Below are 18285 nucleotides of genomic sequence, written 5' to 3' on the forward strand. Positions count from 1 at the left end.
TGTCTAATTAATGCTGGTAATTGTGTTTGCAAAATGTTCCCTTGATTAGCTATAATCTGCATAATTGTGGTATATTCTAGACATTATGGTTTGAAAAGAGGTTTCATACAACATACTGTACATACTCATGTACAGCCTAAAATTACTGACCCACTCCACTCTTTTCACCATAGTGCTGCTTCTGTTCTCTCTGAATGTCTAGGTGGGAAATTGGTGGCAGGTGACTTCCTGAGGAAATAGTGGCATTCTCTCTATTGAATTACCCTCGACTTATTTATAGGTCATATTTTTTTAAAAAATCCACAATTTGGGGCCAAAAAACTATTCTTCAATTTATGCATGAGGTTGACCTATACATTAGTATATAAAGCACTTGAAATAAAGTGGAATTTTTCTAGTAAATCACAAGCTATTTGAGTCATCCTATACCTGAATCGTCCATACTTTTTGTTGTAGAAACATACATTTATTTTAACATTAGTTTAGTAGGAAAGGTTAATTACTGCAATATAATTGTCATGCTACAGAATAATAGCCTTGCGATGTTTTAATTAATTCCAGATGTGATCTTCAGTGCCACTTACACTCGCCTGGTTTGGGATGTGACAGGTGGTAGCTGCAGAACAGAGAATACTATTTTAAGTAATGGCCTTTTAACAAGTCAAATAAATGTTTGCAAGTGCTATTGATTCATTGTACTGTTGAGAAGAGTACAGAGTATATTGATCTGGTTATTTACTTCAGTTCTAGGCAGCTGACAAAGATTTCACTGAAGGCACTTTCGGATAAGTACTAGCTATTCCTGAGGCCACATTCTTTTGCTTGCATAGTGCTGGCACCATGGGCTAGAGATAATGGTCATCCTTCCAGTAATATCCCAGTAGCCCCACTCAAAGCCTCAAAGGCAAAGGCTGAGGTGTGTGTGAGGGGTGGGGGGATTTTGGCCCCCTCATGAATAGAGACAGTTTGGGCCAATGTGGGGAGGCTGCCTTGAAGCTTCGTCCCCCTGCCGTGTGATGATGTGCTTGGCTCTTTCTTTTGGCGTGATCCACCCACCTGCCCTCTGATGTCAATATGAATGAGACTGGTCACATCAGGGCTGGGTAGGATTTTTTCCCCTCAAAATTTTTACTGTGGTGCCCCCCCTACCTATCCTGTGTTGTCTCTGTTGGAGTGTAGTACTTTATTTATTTATTTATTTATTTATTTATTTATTTGCCACATTTCTATCCCAGCCTTCTCACCCTGAATGGGACTCATGGCAGCTTACAACAGAGACACAATTCAATGCCTTAACTTGGAATGACTTAAGCCGGGAGTCATTCCAACTGTCCTTTGCAATGTTCGTTATTGCACGGAGACATCATTTTTGCACTAGAAGTCATTGTACAAATGCTTGGTCCCATAACCAGCATTTAACTTTCTTCCTGAAGGCATACAATTGTTTATTTAAATACTTTGTCACTGGCATGTTAAAAATCTTAAAGTAAATTTGGTAAGCCCCATGGCACTCCCTTGTGAGTGAAAAGTGGGTTTCTGGAACAGCTTCTCTGGGTTCTGTGGCTCAGGGTTGCTGGGAAGGGGGCTCTCCTTGGGGCTAAAATGGGGCTTTCTCCCTCTTGAAAAATTCTGTGGTTTGTGAGAAAGTGCCCTTAGGATGGTCTTCAATTAAATGGCTGGACCTAGTGATCATGATAATTTGGATTGTACTCAGGGTTTTGTTGTTGGCCCAAATGTGGTCTGTGAAGTTAGTTCTTATTTATTTGTTGTGAAGATTGTGGATTTCTATTTTCCCAGCATGACATTATTTATTTATTGAAATAATTCTACCCAGAATGTTAACGTGGCATAGTGGTTTGATTAATAGATTAGGACCCCAGGAGACCAGGGATCAAATCTTAATTTAGCCATGGAAGCCCACAAGGTGGCTTTGATCAAGTCCTATGCTCTCAGCCTCAGAAAGGTTTGCCAACAATATTCCATAAATTGGAAACAATTTAAAGGTGCTTACACCTTTTAACCAAAGATAGCATATAATGGAATCAGTTCAAACAATTTTAAAGCAGTCTAAACACATACACTTACAAATTGGATAAAACCATTAGGCTTCAAAGACTTTACTTTAAAAATCAGATTTTAACTTGGCATTGATACAAAGCCAGTGGTGTCATTAATCAGTCTCTAACAGTAGGGAATTCCAAAAGCAGGGCATCATAACAGAGAAATCTGTCTCCCACATTCTCACATAATACCTTGTCCTAACTGAAGGGATGCAAGGGAATCTCTCTATCTCTTATATACACACGTACACAGCACACACAGGTACTTGGTCAGAGATATATAAGAAGAGGCACTCCTTCAGTTATACAGGTCAAAGTGATTTAAGACTTGCAATATTATCATCAGCACGTGTAATTTCAACCATAGGTATATTGGCCAGTAGTGCAATTTCTTGGATTTCACAGTGAATCTTGATTTTGATACCTGAAGTCTCTGACAGTTTCCAAATAAATAAATTTAAATTAGAAGATCATAATCAAACACACTGTTAGCAAGAAACTCCCAAAGGTCTGGAATTTTTAGGTAATTCATATTGGATTGAGGGCGTTCTGGGTAAAACTGGTCTTTCTAAATATACATATAACTTAATACAACAGAATTTGTCAATATATGAGGCAGGAGTTCTTACTATCATCTCTGCTGCTTCTCCTATCACTTCCACCCTCAGTTTATTAACTTCAAGGATAACTATTGCTCAGAGCAAAGTATTATGGGCAATGTTTTGGTGGGCAGCAGAGGCAGCCAGAGGGTGAGAACTCTACTTTAGAACTTCTGCCTGGGGCCAGCCACTCCAAACATACTGGGTGCGGCCCCCACAGCTATACAATCTCACCTGAAACCAGAAGCAGATAAAAAGCCATCACTGGACCAGAGCCTGCTTTGCTGGGTAGCAGAGGCAGCCAGGGGGTGAGAACTCTAAAACTTCTGCCTAGGGCCAGCCTGTCCAAACATACTGGGTGTGGCCCCCACAGCTGTGCAATCTTACTTGAAGCATCCAGCAAGTAGGAGATGAAAAGGAGGGCAGGAGGCTGCACCTTCCCGAGTGGAAGGTGCAGCCGACAGACCAACTCTTTTTGGCAGCAGCTACTGGCAAGTGATAGCTCACGTCTGACTCATAACACCACAACTGATACAATCTATGTTCCTCTGGACTTTTACCAAACTGATCAGTAGCCTATTGCCAGCATCAGATAAGACTTTCCCCCTGCCCCCTTCAAGGACCTCATATCACATTTACCATCCCCGCAAAAGGCCCAGGATGTTTTTTTTTTACCCTCCCCATTCTGTATTTAATATGTACCTAAAGAACTTTGTGTCCTCTGGAATGGGGGGAGCAGGGAGGGTATAAGAAGAAGGGCTGAAACGCTGTGGAGAGAGAGATGGGAAGGGGAGGTGAGAGAAGGGGTCTATGTTGCTAATTGCAGCAATAATATGTTTCATGCTTATGTTTATGTTTGATGTTTTTATAGTTTTAAAGATTTTAATCTACAGTTATATGTTATTGATTTAGATATGTGATATTTTTAACTATATGTGAAGCACTGAAATTGCCATTTATTATGTTGTAAACCACTTTGAGTCCCCCCCAGGGGTGAGAAAAGTAGTATAGAAATGTAAATAATAATAATAATAATAATAATAATAATAATAAGAAGAAGAAGAAGAAGAAGAAGAAGAAGACAACTTAGATTACAGGGTCAGTGGGCATGGTCAAGGGTAGTCTCCGAGAAAAGACATTTCATTCATTGTAAGATGTTTTGACTAGGGACCTTATCACATGCAGCTTTACCAGCGTTCAAATTTGGCAACCTCTGTGGTGAATCACAGTGGCATGGGGGCAGCAGTGGGGAAATCCCAGCACCCCAGTCAGCAGCTGACACTTCCCTATCCCACATGAAATGCAGCACACACCAAGAAAATTGTCAGAACTTTCTGAAGCACCAAATTGATATCTCATGTAAAGTGAGACATTTCATATGGCTCCTTGTAGAGAAATTATTAGCCCTCTCAGTTGTGTGTGTGTGTGATGAGAGAGAGAGGTTTTCCTGATCCTAGGAATATAGAAAGAGCCATATAGTGTCACACATAAAGCTGAGAGATATAAATTTTTCATATAAGCAAATCCAGAATTTTCACATTTTCTTATTCATCTACAAAATGATACAGCAAGATCTCACATACTCTGCTAGTCATGTAGGCTATGTATGGATATCTGAAATCTAAAGACAAGATTTCATATTTTTGTGTGTCTTGATAATCCAGGAGGAAACCTACCAGTATGTATGTTACATATCCCATGTAGACCGTTATCCACAGAAATGTTTTTCAGCAGTCTCACCTGAATGTTTTTCAGGTGAGAGTGCTACATGACAGCTGTTTGCTGAATTCAGAAATGGTGCTATGTGATTTATTTATTTATTTTGGAACAGTGGTTCAGTCATATTTTAAAGCTTGAATTATGTAGTAGAAGAACCAAATTGTTTCATTTTTGTTCTTTTGTAGATGAATATATTGAACAAACTGGGAAGAAGATCAAATAGATGACAGTATTTTGAGGGTTTCAGGTCAAACTTAAAGCAGAGTTAGGAATAGAGGAACAATTTTCCACCTTTATTTTCTATGCCCCAAATTGCCTCAGGTTTTCTACCCCATACTGTTTCAAATACATATTTTTCTTTGCTCACTTATATTTTGCAGATACAATATGACATGTAGGGGTGGGGGTTTGCAATTGGAAATAATTGGGAAACAAAGAGTTGAACATCTCTTCTCTCTGCTTTTCACATTTGTTTTCCCTCTTCCCATGATACTTTGGCATGGTAGCATAGCAACTGTTACAGATATTAGCATATGACATGGATGTGTCCTGGTTTGACAGTATCACTTAGGTTTAAATTTCCAAAAAATGTTATTGCTTATTTGAAAGCAATGGTGGCTCTTATAACAAATGAAGGAATGTATACTTTAATTGAATGTATACTTTAATTTTTGCATTATCAAGCAACCAAAATAGAAGGATGCCTACTGATGCCAAACATTAATTTGTGAACCAAATATAAGCAGATATTCAAATGTTACACTTAGGGATGTATTGTGTTCACTACATGTCTATCATTTAAGATAGTCAGTAATTTATTCATCACTTCAAAACAAGAAATAAGCAACACAGAGAATTTGAATTGTATATAGACTTGCAAAGTTACTTTCAAAAAAAGGAAAAATGGGGTTTCTTCAAACTGTTTTCTTTAGAAGGCTACATTAAAATTCCCCAATTGCACAATTTCCAGCTTTGTGATAAAGTGGATCCACCAGCTCTTAGAAACACATTAAAACATATTCCAAAATTATATTAAAATACTCATTAGTTTGTAATGGTTCATTAACAGAGGTCTGACATTTCATATCAAACAATTGATTTTTAATCACATAATTCAGTGTATTGTCTGTGCTTAAGTAGCACTCAAGTCATATAGAAGAATTGACTCTCCTCCCCATGTTACTTATGACTTCATCACACACAATAAAATCAGTGTTTCTACACATTTAAGAATTGGCATCCCATGGAGCCCATCACATGACAAAAACCTCATTGGCTATTGACTTATTTTTCAATTTCCCGTATAGAGACATCATCATGGGGAAAGGAGATAAGATGGGTAATATAGAATCCTTTCTTCCACCATTACTTTTACATTGGAAGAGGTAATTTATATCTTTTTTAAACAATGGCTGCTGCTCCTTCAGTCAGTGTGGCTCCCACTAAAATAAGTGTTAAGTGCCTTAACTTACCTTCATTGGAAGGGCATTGAGGGCAAACGAGCCCAGAAAAGTAGTGCCTTAAGACTGATGCCTTAACTCTGCAGGAGTTGATGAATTTTGAGGGGAAATGATGGGGAGGAGGCAAAAGTTTCCCGTGTGATGGTAAATCAAACAGATACATTTTAAAGATGGCAGAGAAAAGGATTAGGTATGATAGTGTAGGAAAATCTTGCATTTAATTTCAAAACGGGGTGTGGCAAAGTTTAAGGAAAAACCAACAAAAGTCCCTATTTATTCCTTTTTAGTAAGAAGACACTAGAAATGTCATTGTTTGTGTAAATAAGCATTTTAAGGCTTCAATTATGTAGTACAAAAATAAATAAATGGTTTTATTTGTTTTTTGTAGATTGATGTATTGGACAGACTGGGAAGAAGATCAAACAGATGATAGTGTGGGAAGAATTGAAAAAGCATGGATGAATGGCTACAATCGACAAATTTTTGTGACATCAAAGATGTTGTGGCCAAATGGATTAACACTGGACTATCAAAACAATATATTATATTGGTGTGATGCCTATTATGATCATATAGAAAAAATATTTTTGAATGGAACTGACAGAAAGGTAATTATTTTTTTCAATGATGCTCACATTTTTACCTCTGACTGAATCAGATTTCTACTTTTTAACCCTCTTTCCATATTTCCTTTTTAAGCTGTCTTGTTCATTAGATATTTGATTTAAGAAGCACTAAAATATCTTAGTGGTCACTCCACTGTGGTCCAGAATTCATTTGTTTACATCATAGGATAACTCAGGATGGAAATCTTTACATATTTTGTTCTTGTGTGCAATATTTTTTTTTAAAAAAAAATCCATTTTTTTAGCTGCTGGGAAAGATCATGATGATTGCCATTGACTTTTCTTTGTCTGCTTTTTTCATATTTCCATACTTTGGTGGAGGGGGCGGTATTTTTTAGAGTAAAAGGTAATAGTGTGTGCAAAAATCTGTTTTGTTCTTGCTGATGATGATTGAAAATATGTATTTTTAGTGTGGTACAGGGATTAAAAATGTGGTATTTGGTATTTGTCTCCTCCCAACCCCCCGGAGTAATTTGAATGAGAATCTTATTGTTGAGGACAAGAACATTTTAAAAATATTTCTTTTTATATTCCTAGTAATAACACGAAGAACCATTAATTTGAATCATAAGCTTGAGTATTTCTAGTACAACTTGGTTCCAAGAGTGTATAAGGATTATAGCTTGAGCTTTCTAATGGTCCTGAGTAATCAGTGAATTGATTTGTGTATAGCATAATAATTACACTAGGTTTACACAAAACTAACCTCAGGACTTAAGTCCAATTGTTTCAATTATAATAGATCTATCAAATCAATCTATATAAGTGCTGGTTCACAGAGTTTCCATTGATCACTGAGTTATTCCAAGTGGAAGTTACAGTTGGATCTAGGCCAATAGCTACTTTTGCAGATATGAGTCACAAACTGGTGTGTGTGCACTATACTGGAGTAAAATAGTTGTGCACATGCTTTGGCTTCTTTAGGGACTGCATCAGTTCCTTATATATTACACTGAATGCAAATCGTCTTTACTTATATTATTGACTTGGTGAATGAGCAACTGAGGACAACATAGATTTTTACAATGGTTTCAGTTAAAAATATTGATTTTTTCACAATCATAAACTGTGCTAGGATTTTATAGAAGTGGTTACTGCAGTGTCATCATCAGATGGCTCAATATTGAGAAAAATGGCTGAGGACTTCTACTGTTAAAGAAAAGATATCAGAGAACAGAGTAATTATCTTAACTAAATCTCTAGTAAGATTAAATCAACAGAACAGGGAAGAGAGTTTTTTCTCCCTATATTTTGGATTTTTCATATTAAAACAAACACTGTGATGATTTGTCCTCCTTTGGTCAAATTCCCTCCAGTTTCTGAATTATTTGGGAGCAGGGATTAATTTGTGTGTGTGGGGGGGGGGGAGGGGGGAATCTTGCAGATGCACGTAGAATTTCCCCAATCCTCCCCTTTATATTCAAGTAGAATCCTTACTTTTTAGAGCTCTGGCAGATAAGTAAAGATACTATTTTTGCAGTAACTGGAAACTTTGTTTAATCATCCTGTCTGCCATTGGAAGGAATAATATGAAATCTCCTATGACCCTTTGGTCATCTGCCCAAAACCATATCATTGTAGCTTAAATAAACTTGAATGATTTCATTCACAAAGTCATGCAACTTTCACAATACCACCACAGATATATATAGAAATGAGAAAGAATATGGGATTGTCCAAGAATATTGGATTGTCTAAGAATCATTTGCATCATTTTTTCTGGGAATGTTATGTCTTGGTACTTCAAGGTTTGAAACTATATTGCTTTACATATGGACAAATATTCTCACCATTCTCCTACCCTCTTTTAATTAATGGTTCAATCTGAAGACTTGCTGTTATTCAATATTATGATAGCACCCATTGAATCGTATCGTACATGAGTATAAATTTTTCAGTATACCATTGGTTCAATGTCTCTGCTTTAGTTGCAGCAAATTGGATTTGGTTTAAAGTGTTTAATGATGTATGAATTTTCAGCAACAATTTAACTAATGTCAATTAATTGCAGGTGGTCTACAGTGGAAAAGAACTGAACCATCCATTTGGACTGTCACACTACAAGAATTATATTTTTTGGACAGATTATATAAATGGCTCTATTTTCCAACTGGATTTGATAGCTAGTAATGTCACACTTCTAAGAAGTGAGAGATCACCTCTGTTTGGGCTGCAGATTTATGATTCCCAGAAGCAGCAAGGTATTGGAAAGTGTATTTTCTGCATTCATACCAAGTATTGTTTAACATTAGTTACAGAAATGATTTTTTTTACATTGCCTCCACCTTTGCAAGGAGCCTACTGTGTAAGTGCCAGTACAAAACAGATAAAGAACCAAAGTATCAAATCAAAGAAGCTATGAAGTAAATGTAGAAAAAGCTGCTCATTTGAATTGAAATAATATGCTTTCAGTGGGCATAAATTGCAACTGACATGCAGGATTAATACACATGTGAGGTAAAAAAAACTTGCTGCTATTAGAGAAGCATAGACATTAATTTAAGATTGTATATATATATATATATATATATATATATATATTCCTCTGGGCCAATAAAATATTATTGGGTGGTGTAGGATTCACGTAACAGTTATACATTTAGGCTTTCTCCATTTGTAATTATTTGTTTGTTAAAAGGCGTGATGAAGTTATTTTCAGTTTCCTTTGATAAGCTTTTTTATGTGTTTTAAGTTGTAGATATGGGCAATTCACTAGGTAACGGTGTGTTGTGACATATAAATCTTTTGCTTTTGTAAAAGATCAGTGAAATTTTTGAAATTACATTTTACTCTCGATTTGGAAATGAAAAAACTGTAAACAAATAATATCTTTATAACATCATTTAGTTCTTCTGTTTTGGCAAGATAGGTGCTTATCTTGGTGCTTTCCCCTGCTTTGACGTATGTAAATAATATTGTAATAATCTCTCATTCTGCACAATACTTCCTTTTTTAATTCTAGATGAGAGTGTTTTTGTTTAAACTAGAAAAAAACACAGAAAAGTGTACTGTAATGTCCATCTTTAAATAAATGGAGAACTACCACACAGATGACAGAATGTATTTGTAATCACAAAATTTTAAAAAATGATATATTGGAAGAATTTCCTAGCAGTCTGAGATAATTGGTGGTAAAACATGGTGCTTAGAAAATCATAAATACTACAACACTCTTTGAGCAAATACAAAACCAAATAATAAAAGATTACATCAAAGAATGTCAACTACCAGAATTAACCAAAGAGAAAAACAAAAAATAAATGTGCCAATAACCATGGAGTAAATCACAAAAGCTATAGCAAAATCAAAACTTAATAAAACTCTAGCACCAGATGGCTTCTCCACATTATAAGAAATTTGAAAAAAAACTTAAAGAACCTGTGCAGGATTTATTCAACAGAATACTAAATATGAACAAGATACCAGATACCTGGGGAAGTGCAACAGTTACCTTGATTCCTAAAGAAGGCCAAGACCTGTCAAAGTCACAGAATTAAGGACTCATCTCATTTCAGCACAACCTTAGCAGAAAAACTAAAAAAAAGACTTAAGTAAATTCTTACATCAAGATCAAGCAAGAGTTCTATTAAAAAGACAAGTTTATGACAACTTGAGAACAGTCCTGGATATAACAGAAGTTTTAGAAAAACAAAATGAAAAAGGCAGCCCTGACATTTCTAGGTGCAGAAATAGCATTCGATAATGTAAACTGGGAAATTATATTTGCAATATTAGAAGAGATGGATTTTGGTGACAATTGTACAACATGGATAAAAGCAATATATTAAAATATGATATATAGATAGATAGATAGATAGATAGAGATATATATATATACCCAATAGGCAAAAATATGGATAAATGGAGAAAAAACAAAGGTGTGCATGATACAAAAAGGCACAAGGCAAGACTGTCCACTATCACTCCTACTTTTTTATATTAGTATTCAAAGTACTCTTTTAGAAAACAATAGAAGGTTAAAAATCAAGAGTGAAACCTATAAATTGAGAATATTCACTGATGACTTACTAATCATTATTGAAGATCCAATAGAAAATATCATAGATGTATTGGCAACATTGGAAGAATTTAGTAAAAGTAGCAAGTCTTAAATAAAATAAAATATCGAGATAATTTTATCAAACGAGAACACAACTCTCTTTCAAGATAGCTTTAAAAAGTCTTTGAAAGAAATAAAATCTGATCTTCATAAATGCAGTAAACTTAAATTACCACTCTTGAAAATAATAGCAGCTGTACTTATTTCAGAACATCCCAATCATAACCAAAGATCAGCCATTCCAAATGTGGAATAAAGTTTATATGGTAAGAAAGAAATCTTAGAATTATATCCCAATTCCTCCAGAATGATAGACAACAAGTTGGCCTATAATTAGACCTCAAAATATGTTTCTCAGCATGTGTTTTAGCCTGGCTTATAGATTGGATGGCATTAAACACTGAGACTTTTTAAACTGGAATGACATGACCTGAGATTCTTTTTCACAGAATATGGAAAAAAAATACATTCAGGATTCAGAAATCTTTTTATCAGATGAGCAATTCTGAAAATCTGGAACAAATATAAGTTCAAACTATTCCCCAAAACTCCTCTTTCAATATCACCAGAAGAAGCATTTTTAGATTAGATGATCATGATGATTATTATTTTAATAAATTCATTAATTAATTAATTTTTATTCTACTCTATCTCCCCGGAGGGACTCAGGGTGGATTTCAAACCTCAAAAGCCAACATTCAGTGCCAGAACACAATGAAATAGTAATGAAATCTGGCAACCCAACATAGATAAAAGAAAGAAAAAAATGATATCATATAGAGATCTTGTAATAACTGCTGACCTTTCTGGCGGATGGTGATGAATTTATGATTCTTTTGGACGGACTGATTTTTGCTGTAATTTGTATGAATTGTATGAAGTGTATTTTAACGTATTTTTATATTGATGACCTATAATGTTTTTCTTATTGTATTGAATTCTATGTTGTTAAGCCGGCCTGAGTCCCTCCCCGGAGGTGAGAAGACCGGGGTATAAAAACTCTAAATAAATAAATAAATAAATAATATGGAAATAAGATCGATATTTAATCAAAACACAATGTGTAGCTGCACTCTTGGACAATTCAAACATTCTCAGCCTCAGAGGATGCAAAGGCACACTTCTTCTGCTAAAACTTCTCCATAATGGGAGAATGACAGTGTAAACTAAAGTAAAATATTTATTTTGAAAGATACAAACACCTGAATTGTGCATCACTGCCCATAAAGTCATCCCAATGTGGAGTATGTTTTTTTCCCATGAGTTCAGAGTTTTTGACAGTTGCTGCTGAAGTATTTATGTGAATGAGCACAATGGGTCAATTTATGATGGTGAGATCTTTTGTAGAAAATTCTCCATAACCTTTCCTGTCATGTATTTCTCATAGGTTGCTACAGTTTGATTTGTTTGTTACACAGAACAGAACTTTTTTCAGTATTGGAATTGGTTCCTTTTTTTCTCTCAAGATCCCTCCCTGTGCCTGATACTCAGGCCTCAAGATGGCAAGTGGCTGTGTTGATCAGTGGTTTCAGTGTAGTAGACCTGGGATTGCTATCAAATTAATGCAGTTTGACACCACGTTTAGTGCCCTGGCATAATGCTATGGTATTATGGGAGTTTGGTGGGGCTCCTGTACTCTTGACAAAGAAAGCTACAAACCCTGTAAAATTACAACTCCCATCGTTACATAGCATTGAGGCACAGCAGTTTAAATCATGTCAGGCTGTATTAATTGCACAGTGGAGATGCATCCTAGCTTATACTCCCCCCCCCCCACCCATAGGCACTCTGTGATTGGTTGGCTACAGTCAACCTTGCCACTTTTATTTATTCATAGGGTCTAACTTTAATATCATGGATTTCAATATTACTCATTGGTAATCTACTGTGTGGAATTAGTGCAGTTTGGCGCCATTTTATTTTTATTTATTTATTTATTTACAGTATTTATATTCCGCCCTTCTCACCCCACAGGGGGCTCAGGGTGGATTACAATGTACACATATATGGCAAACATTCAATACCAAGACACACAACATAGACAAGACAGTCAGAGGCTATTTTACTTTTTCTGGCCGTCAGGGGGAGCTGTCACTTTCATCGTCCATCTGTGACACTGATGAAGTACTTCCGCATTCACCACATGCTTTTGCTGGAGTCTTTTTATGGCCTCGTAAATTTTGTTAAATTAGCCTCCCCATACATAGGTGGTACCTAAATTTCCTACTTGACAGATGCAACTGTCTTTCGGGTTGCAAAGGTCAACAACAAGCTACACAATTGGTCGGACGCTCACTCCGACCTAGGCTGGCTTCGAACTCACGACATTTTATCTATTTCATTGGTGAAACAAGACTAGAGAAGAGATTTCACCTCAACATTATGGGGACTGACTTTATTTTAAAAGCATTGAACAGTGGAATAGACTTCGTCAGGGTGGTGGGTTCTACTTCTTTGGAGATAGGATAGGCATCATTTAGGAGTATTATAATTGTGCATTCCTGCTTGGAAGAGGTTGGACTAAATGGCCTTTGTGATGCTTTTCAACTATAAGATTTTAAACATGAAACAGTTGTACAACACCATCAGTTCCCATAAAGCAGCCGCGGGAGACTTTATTATCATGTCCCCATAATGCTTCTGGACCCCGCTGTAGTAGACTGGATGTCACTGTTCACTCCCATATGTTCTCAGTACTTTCATTGGGTACCCACCAGGAAGGGAATGGAGAGTGGGAGGGAAATTTATTATTTATTATTTATTTATTAATTTATTAATAGGAAATAATACATTACCTACCTTTCTCAGAGTCATTCAGTCCTGTCCAGGACCCTGTAAATAATTGACATAATCCACAGTTTCTGATTATACTGTCGTTCAAGATGGCAGAAAGAATTTGTAGTTGGAGGAGTGCAGAAACAAAACCTGGAGATAAAAAATTCTAGGCAAGAATGAGACATGATGAATGTGAGCAAGTGTAGTTTTGTACACTTCTGGTTCCTAGTAAATTAATGCTAATAAAAGTTTTAAGTGAAAGTCTTTACCAAAAAGAAACTATAAGTTAACTGTTGGTTTCTGTGCCAACACAGGTCCAGCATGAATTCCTGATCTGATAGCACTGTTAGTTTCTTTATTGTATACCCATAGGGCTAAATGCTCCTCTTTATAAAATAACATGTCAGGGTTGTTTCGAAACTATCGCAAAGGCCATTCTGCCAACCTTAATAAATGTGTTTCATGCTTTACTAGAAGAAAATACCAAGATGCTTGCTATATTTCTTCAGACTAAATCCAGAGCAAAATCACTACCCCACAGATGTGAAAATTTAACTTGTGTCCTCCAAAATCTCTTCTTATGTAGCTTCTAATGTTTGTTGCCAAGATCCAATTAGATTCATTCTATTGATAGCACTCCCTACTGTGGTATCCACTCAGAGGTTGCTTTAGATAGACAAAGAGTTATTAACATATTTCAATTTATTTTGTGCTGGAAGACAATTGCTAGAACAATGTTGAAATTAGGCCGGAAAGGCCATGTGATAATCCTAAATCAGCATGGAAGAAATGCATCCCTACCTTTAAGAAAGACACTGAATTCCATTCTTGGGGAGAAATGTGACTATAAGAAAGACACTGAATTCTATTCTTGGGGAGAAAAGTGACTATAAATCCAATAAATTAATTAACAGACACCTCTTGTTGAAAGGAAGACTCTAAATTAGACTTTATTGGCATGTGGCTTGAAAGCTAAATAATAGATAATTTATAAATTTTGAAAGCCTCTCTAACTTTTGGTTTGGAATTAATTGGAAAGTTTAAAAGTGATGAGATTGTTTCAATTCGACAAGTGGTTCTCAATCTGTGGGTCCCCATATGTTTTGGTCTACAATTCCCAGAAATCCCAGCCAGTTTACCGTTAGGATTTCTGGGAGTTGAAGGTCAAAACATTTGGGGACCCACAGGTTGAGAACCACTGAATTAGACCAACTATCCTGTTAAACATATTAAAACTTCAAACTTTTTTTGAAACTTTTGAAAAAAAAATACTGTGAAGGATATTCTAGATGATAAAAAAAATGTGTAGTGGCTATTTAGCAAAATCCAAAATACACATTACAAATAAACTAAATTTGCCCTTAGGTTTTTTTAAGTGCAATTCAGATATGACCAAAGTATGTGAAATGTGTTTTTGAAAAAAACAAAGTGCTAGTCATGTTCAAACATTCCATAATATAGAAACCTTTTGCAATAGAAGGAGTTTCTGTCTTCACCTCTGAAATTTCTACAGTCACAATTCAATAGTAAGGTTAGTGGAGTATAATTTGTGTAATGTCTATTAACACTGTCTTCATATTTTTGCATTTTTTCTTTGTTTCAGTTTTAAATTGCTCATAACCAGTTGCACAGACATGCAATTAGTCTGTGTAATTTTGCATTATCTATACCAATGTCCTCCTACTTACCTATTACTCAGTCAAAATATGAATCCCAAACTCTCTAATTCACATTCAACATTCTGTCGTATAGTGATACAAGAATGAAAATAGGCCCACAGTACACTCCGTTTTAAGTGACGCTTCCAATGTATTTGTTCTATTTGAATGCAGGGTGGTCATGAATGTTTATGAGAAAAATGTGAGTCCCTTAAGTTATCCACCTGAAGGCATGAGGACTAGGGGCCCTTCCACACAGCCCTATATCCCCAAATATCAAGACAGGAAATTCCACATTATCTGAGTGTGGACTCAGATAACCCAGTTCAAAGCAGATATTGTGGGATTTTCTGCCTTGATATTCTGAGATATAGGGCTGTGTGGAAGGGCCCTAGATCCCTTGCTTGACTCTTTTTGTGGGTTTTCAATGAAACTTTTTAAAATTTTAAATAACTTTGTAAACTTAATTATGTAAAAGCAAAATGAATCATGACACATCACTCTGATCAGGATAAAGAAAGAAGGAATGTATCGATGAATGGATGGAAAGAATGGAGAGAAAGGGCCCTTCCACAGAGCCCTATATCCCAGAATATCGAGGCAGGAAATCCCACAATATCTGCTTTGAACTGGGTTAACTGCGACCACACTCAGATAATGTGGAATTTTCTGTCTTGATATTCTGGGATATAGTGCTGTGATAGACAGATTTTACTAATCCCTATGTATTTTAAAAGAAGAAGCAAGGCCATGCCTGAATTATCTCATGTTATCACTGTTGCACCAGTAAAGAAAAAAAAAAAGCATTGACCTGAGTAGTGTCTTAACTAAATAAAGCCACTATTCTACACGTTTTCAATATTCTATTCTTGCAACATGTTCCTTGAGCTATTTATTTTTAATGTTGTCTTTTGTTTTAATTGCAGGTGACAACGCATGCCGTGTTAATAATGGAGGCTGCAGCACTCTCTGCTTAGCTGTACCTGGAGGCAGAGTGTGTGCTTGTGCTGATAATCAGCTCTTGGATGAGAACAGTACAACCTGCATGAGTATGTTCTTCTGAAAGAGTGTTTGTGCATTTATTAATGTTGTAGAAAAGATACATTCAAAATAATGTCTAATAGACCATTCTCCATGTATTCCATCATGAGCAATATTGTACTGAACACAGTATTTGAATTATTGAAAGCTTCACCTGTCCTAACCACTTGTGGAAGGTGTTTGAGATTATATGAGATGGATAAAACCTGTTCGTGAAATTTGAAAAAAAAATACAGCTTCTTTAAAAAGATGAGTGTGCATTTTGAAATTATAAAAGGTACAGCAACATTTTGTCCAGGCTGTCAGGCTCTTTTAAAGTGTTCTTAATTCAGTTACATTATCCATGAAAAACGCTCCTACGTGCTTATGAAATGGAAGTAAAATAAAATTCCTGCTTTTCACTTTGAGTACAAGGCGTAGCACAGCACACAAAATGGTGCAGGGGAGTAAGCCTACATACAGGCTTGAACATAATTGGCTTTTAAGCTAGATTATGGATTGAGGCAGCAAACTGATTTCTTTGTCTTCTGCACCCCCATCATTTCTGATGTCCTAAACCTTATTGAACAAACTCAACAATTCTATTATGTGCAACTGCACAATCAATAAGAAATGTGTACTTAGGAAGTCCATACCTTACACATTTTAGAACCTAGCAGCTATCTATGCAGGCCATATGTGCCAGTGCTGATCCAGGTGGGCTACTCCAGATCAGTGCCATGGAGTCTACACAGCCAGCTGCCAAGCCAGTTCAGTGGCTGATCAATGTCTGCATTGCATGGCAGCAAGCATGTCCGGTTGGATACTTCTGGACCCAACCTTTACTTTCCCCATCACATTAGGGACAACCCAAGAAAAAGGTGCATGTTTTGATTTATCATCCTCCAAGAAGGAGATGGGTGTTTGTTTTCACAGTTCTGATGAAAAAACTTTTTTAGAAACATAATAATAAGCCAGATTCAGGTGAGCAACTGAATAATTAAAAATACTATACATATATTGAATATTTTCTCATATTGGTCACACAGGAAATTCCACATGAAAGTATTATGAATTTATAAAATTTAGCAAAATCCCATATGTGTAATATAGGGGTGTGGCGTAGAACCTTATACGGACAACTGATAACTACATTTCTGTTATACATCTTTCTTCTTAGTTATGTCTGGAGAAGTTTTACCCAAATTATGCAAAGTGGGAGAGTTTCAGTGTCAGAATAGACGCTGCATCCAAGACCGTTGGCGTTGTGATGGTGATGATGACTGTCTGGATGGATCAGATGAACATTCGGAGATTTGCTGTATGTATCTAAACAATGTAGTCCGTGTTTTAAACAATATACATAGTCCTACATTCATGCATAGCTCTACAAGTGCAAATCTGTGTGCTCTCAATGCTTCACATCTGCCAAGATCCTTCAGAGGTTCCTACTGCTCTCACTTACCTGTAAAGTAGAGAAGGAAGGGGAAGTGATTCAAACCATGGTCTTCAATTGTTTATAGGGGAAGAAAAAAGGATGCACCCTCAAAGGTAGTGCACATGCCTTTTCTTTTCCCCAGGACCAAAGGAGTTGGATTTTCAAAGTATGACTCTCTTCCACCTCCCTTCCTTCTCCGTTGGTAAGAGATAGAAGAAGTTCTTCCTTGCAGGGCTTAACAGCTGCTGAGAGAAGGATTTTAAGTGATTAGCTCTCTGCGTGTCATATGAGGACCTATGCACAGGTAAGTCATTAACTAATTTAACTTACGCACACATAAGTCGTTAACAGGAAAATGGTAAATGTTTTCTATGAGAATTTTAATATATTCATAAATGCAAGTGTCTGGGGGAATTAAAAGAGCTGCTGTTGCCTAGTCATTGGTATAAATTATCCATTTTATCTTAAGTCTACAGTTGTGAGGAGAGGGAAAAGATTGGTTGTCTAGCACACACATCTTCACCATATCACTGATCAGCTTAATGATCCTCATATTCCAATGTGGCTGGTTTTTCTTCCTCTGATGCTAATGCCCTTTGCCCATGCATTTGGTGGCTGGTCCAAGAGACAAACTCTGCTTGCAAATAAGGAAAAAATCAATTTGAATACCCTGAAGACAGAATTATTGTGCAGAAGGTTGCTAAACACTTCATTGCTTCTTGGCAGTGGCATCTTGCAGAGTGTCCAAGAAAGCAGACAGAAATTTGGAACAGGACACTGTACAGCCTTTGCTAGCTTAATATATGGTTAAAGGGGACACATGGGAACTGCAGAATAACCCAGTGTGAACTTACTCAAATTTGCTGCAAC

The 18285-nt window shown here is 36.3% G+C and overlaps 1 protein-coding gene across 6 annotated transcripts in view; it reads left to right on the forward strand.

Annotated features, from left to right (window-relative positions):
- LRP1B (LDL receptor related protein 1B) overlaps positions 1–18285 on the forward strand; it is a 1041366-nt gene that overhangs the window by 760581 nt on the left and 262500 nt on the right. For all 6 annotated transcript variants that reach the window (XM_067472799.1, XM_067472815.1, XM_067472824.1 and 3 more), the window contains exons 13-16: positions 6227–6446; positions 8476–8665; positions 15884–16006; positions 17158–17298. In XM_067472799.1, coding sequence (XP_067328900.1) covers positions 6227–6446; positions 8476–8665; positions 15884–16006; positions 17158–17298 — 674 coding nt within the window. The remainder of the gene's footprint in view (positions 1–6226; positions 6447–8475; positions 8666–15883; positions 16007–17157; positions 17299–18285) is intronic.

The sequence above is a fragment of the Anolis sagrei genome, chromosome 1 (assembly GCF_037176765.1).
Source record: "Anolis sagrei isolate rAnoSag1 chromosome 1, rAnoSag1.mat, whole genome shotgun sequence".
NCBI lineage: Eukaryota > Metazoa > Chordata > Lepidosauria > Squamata > Dactyloidae > Anolis > Anolis sagrei.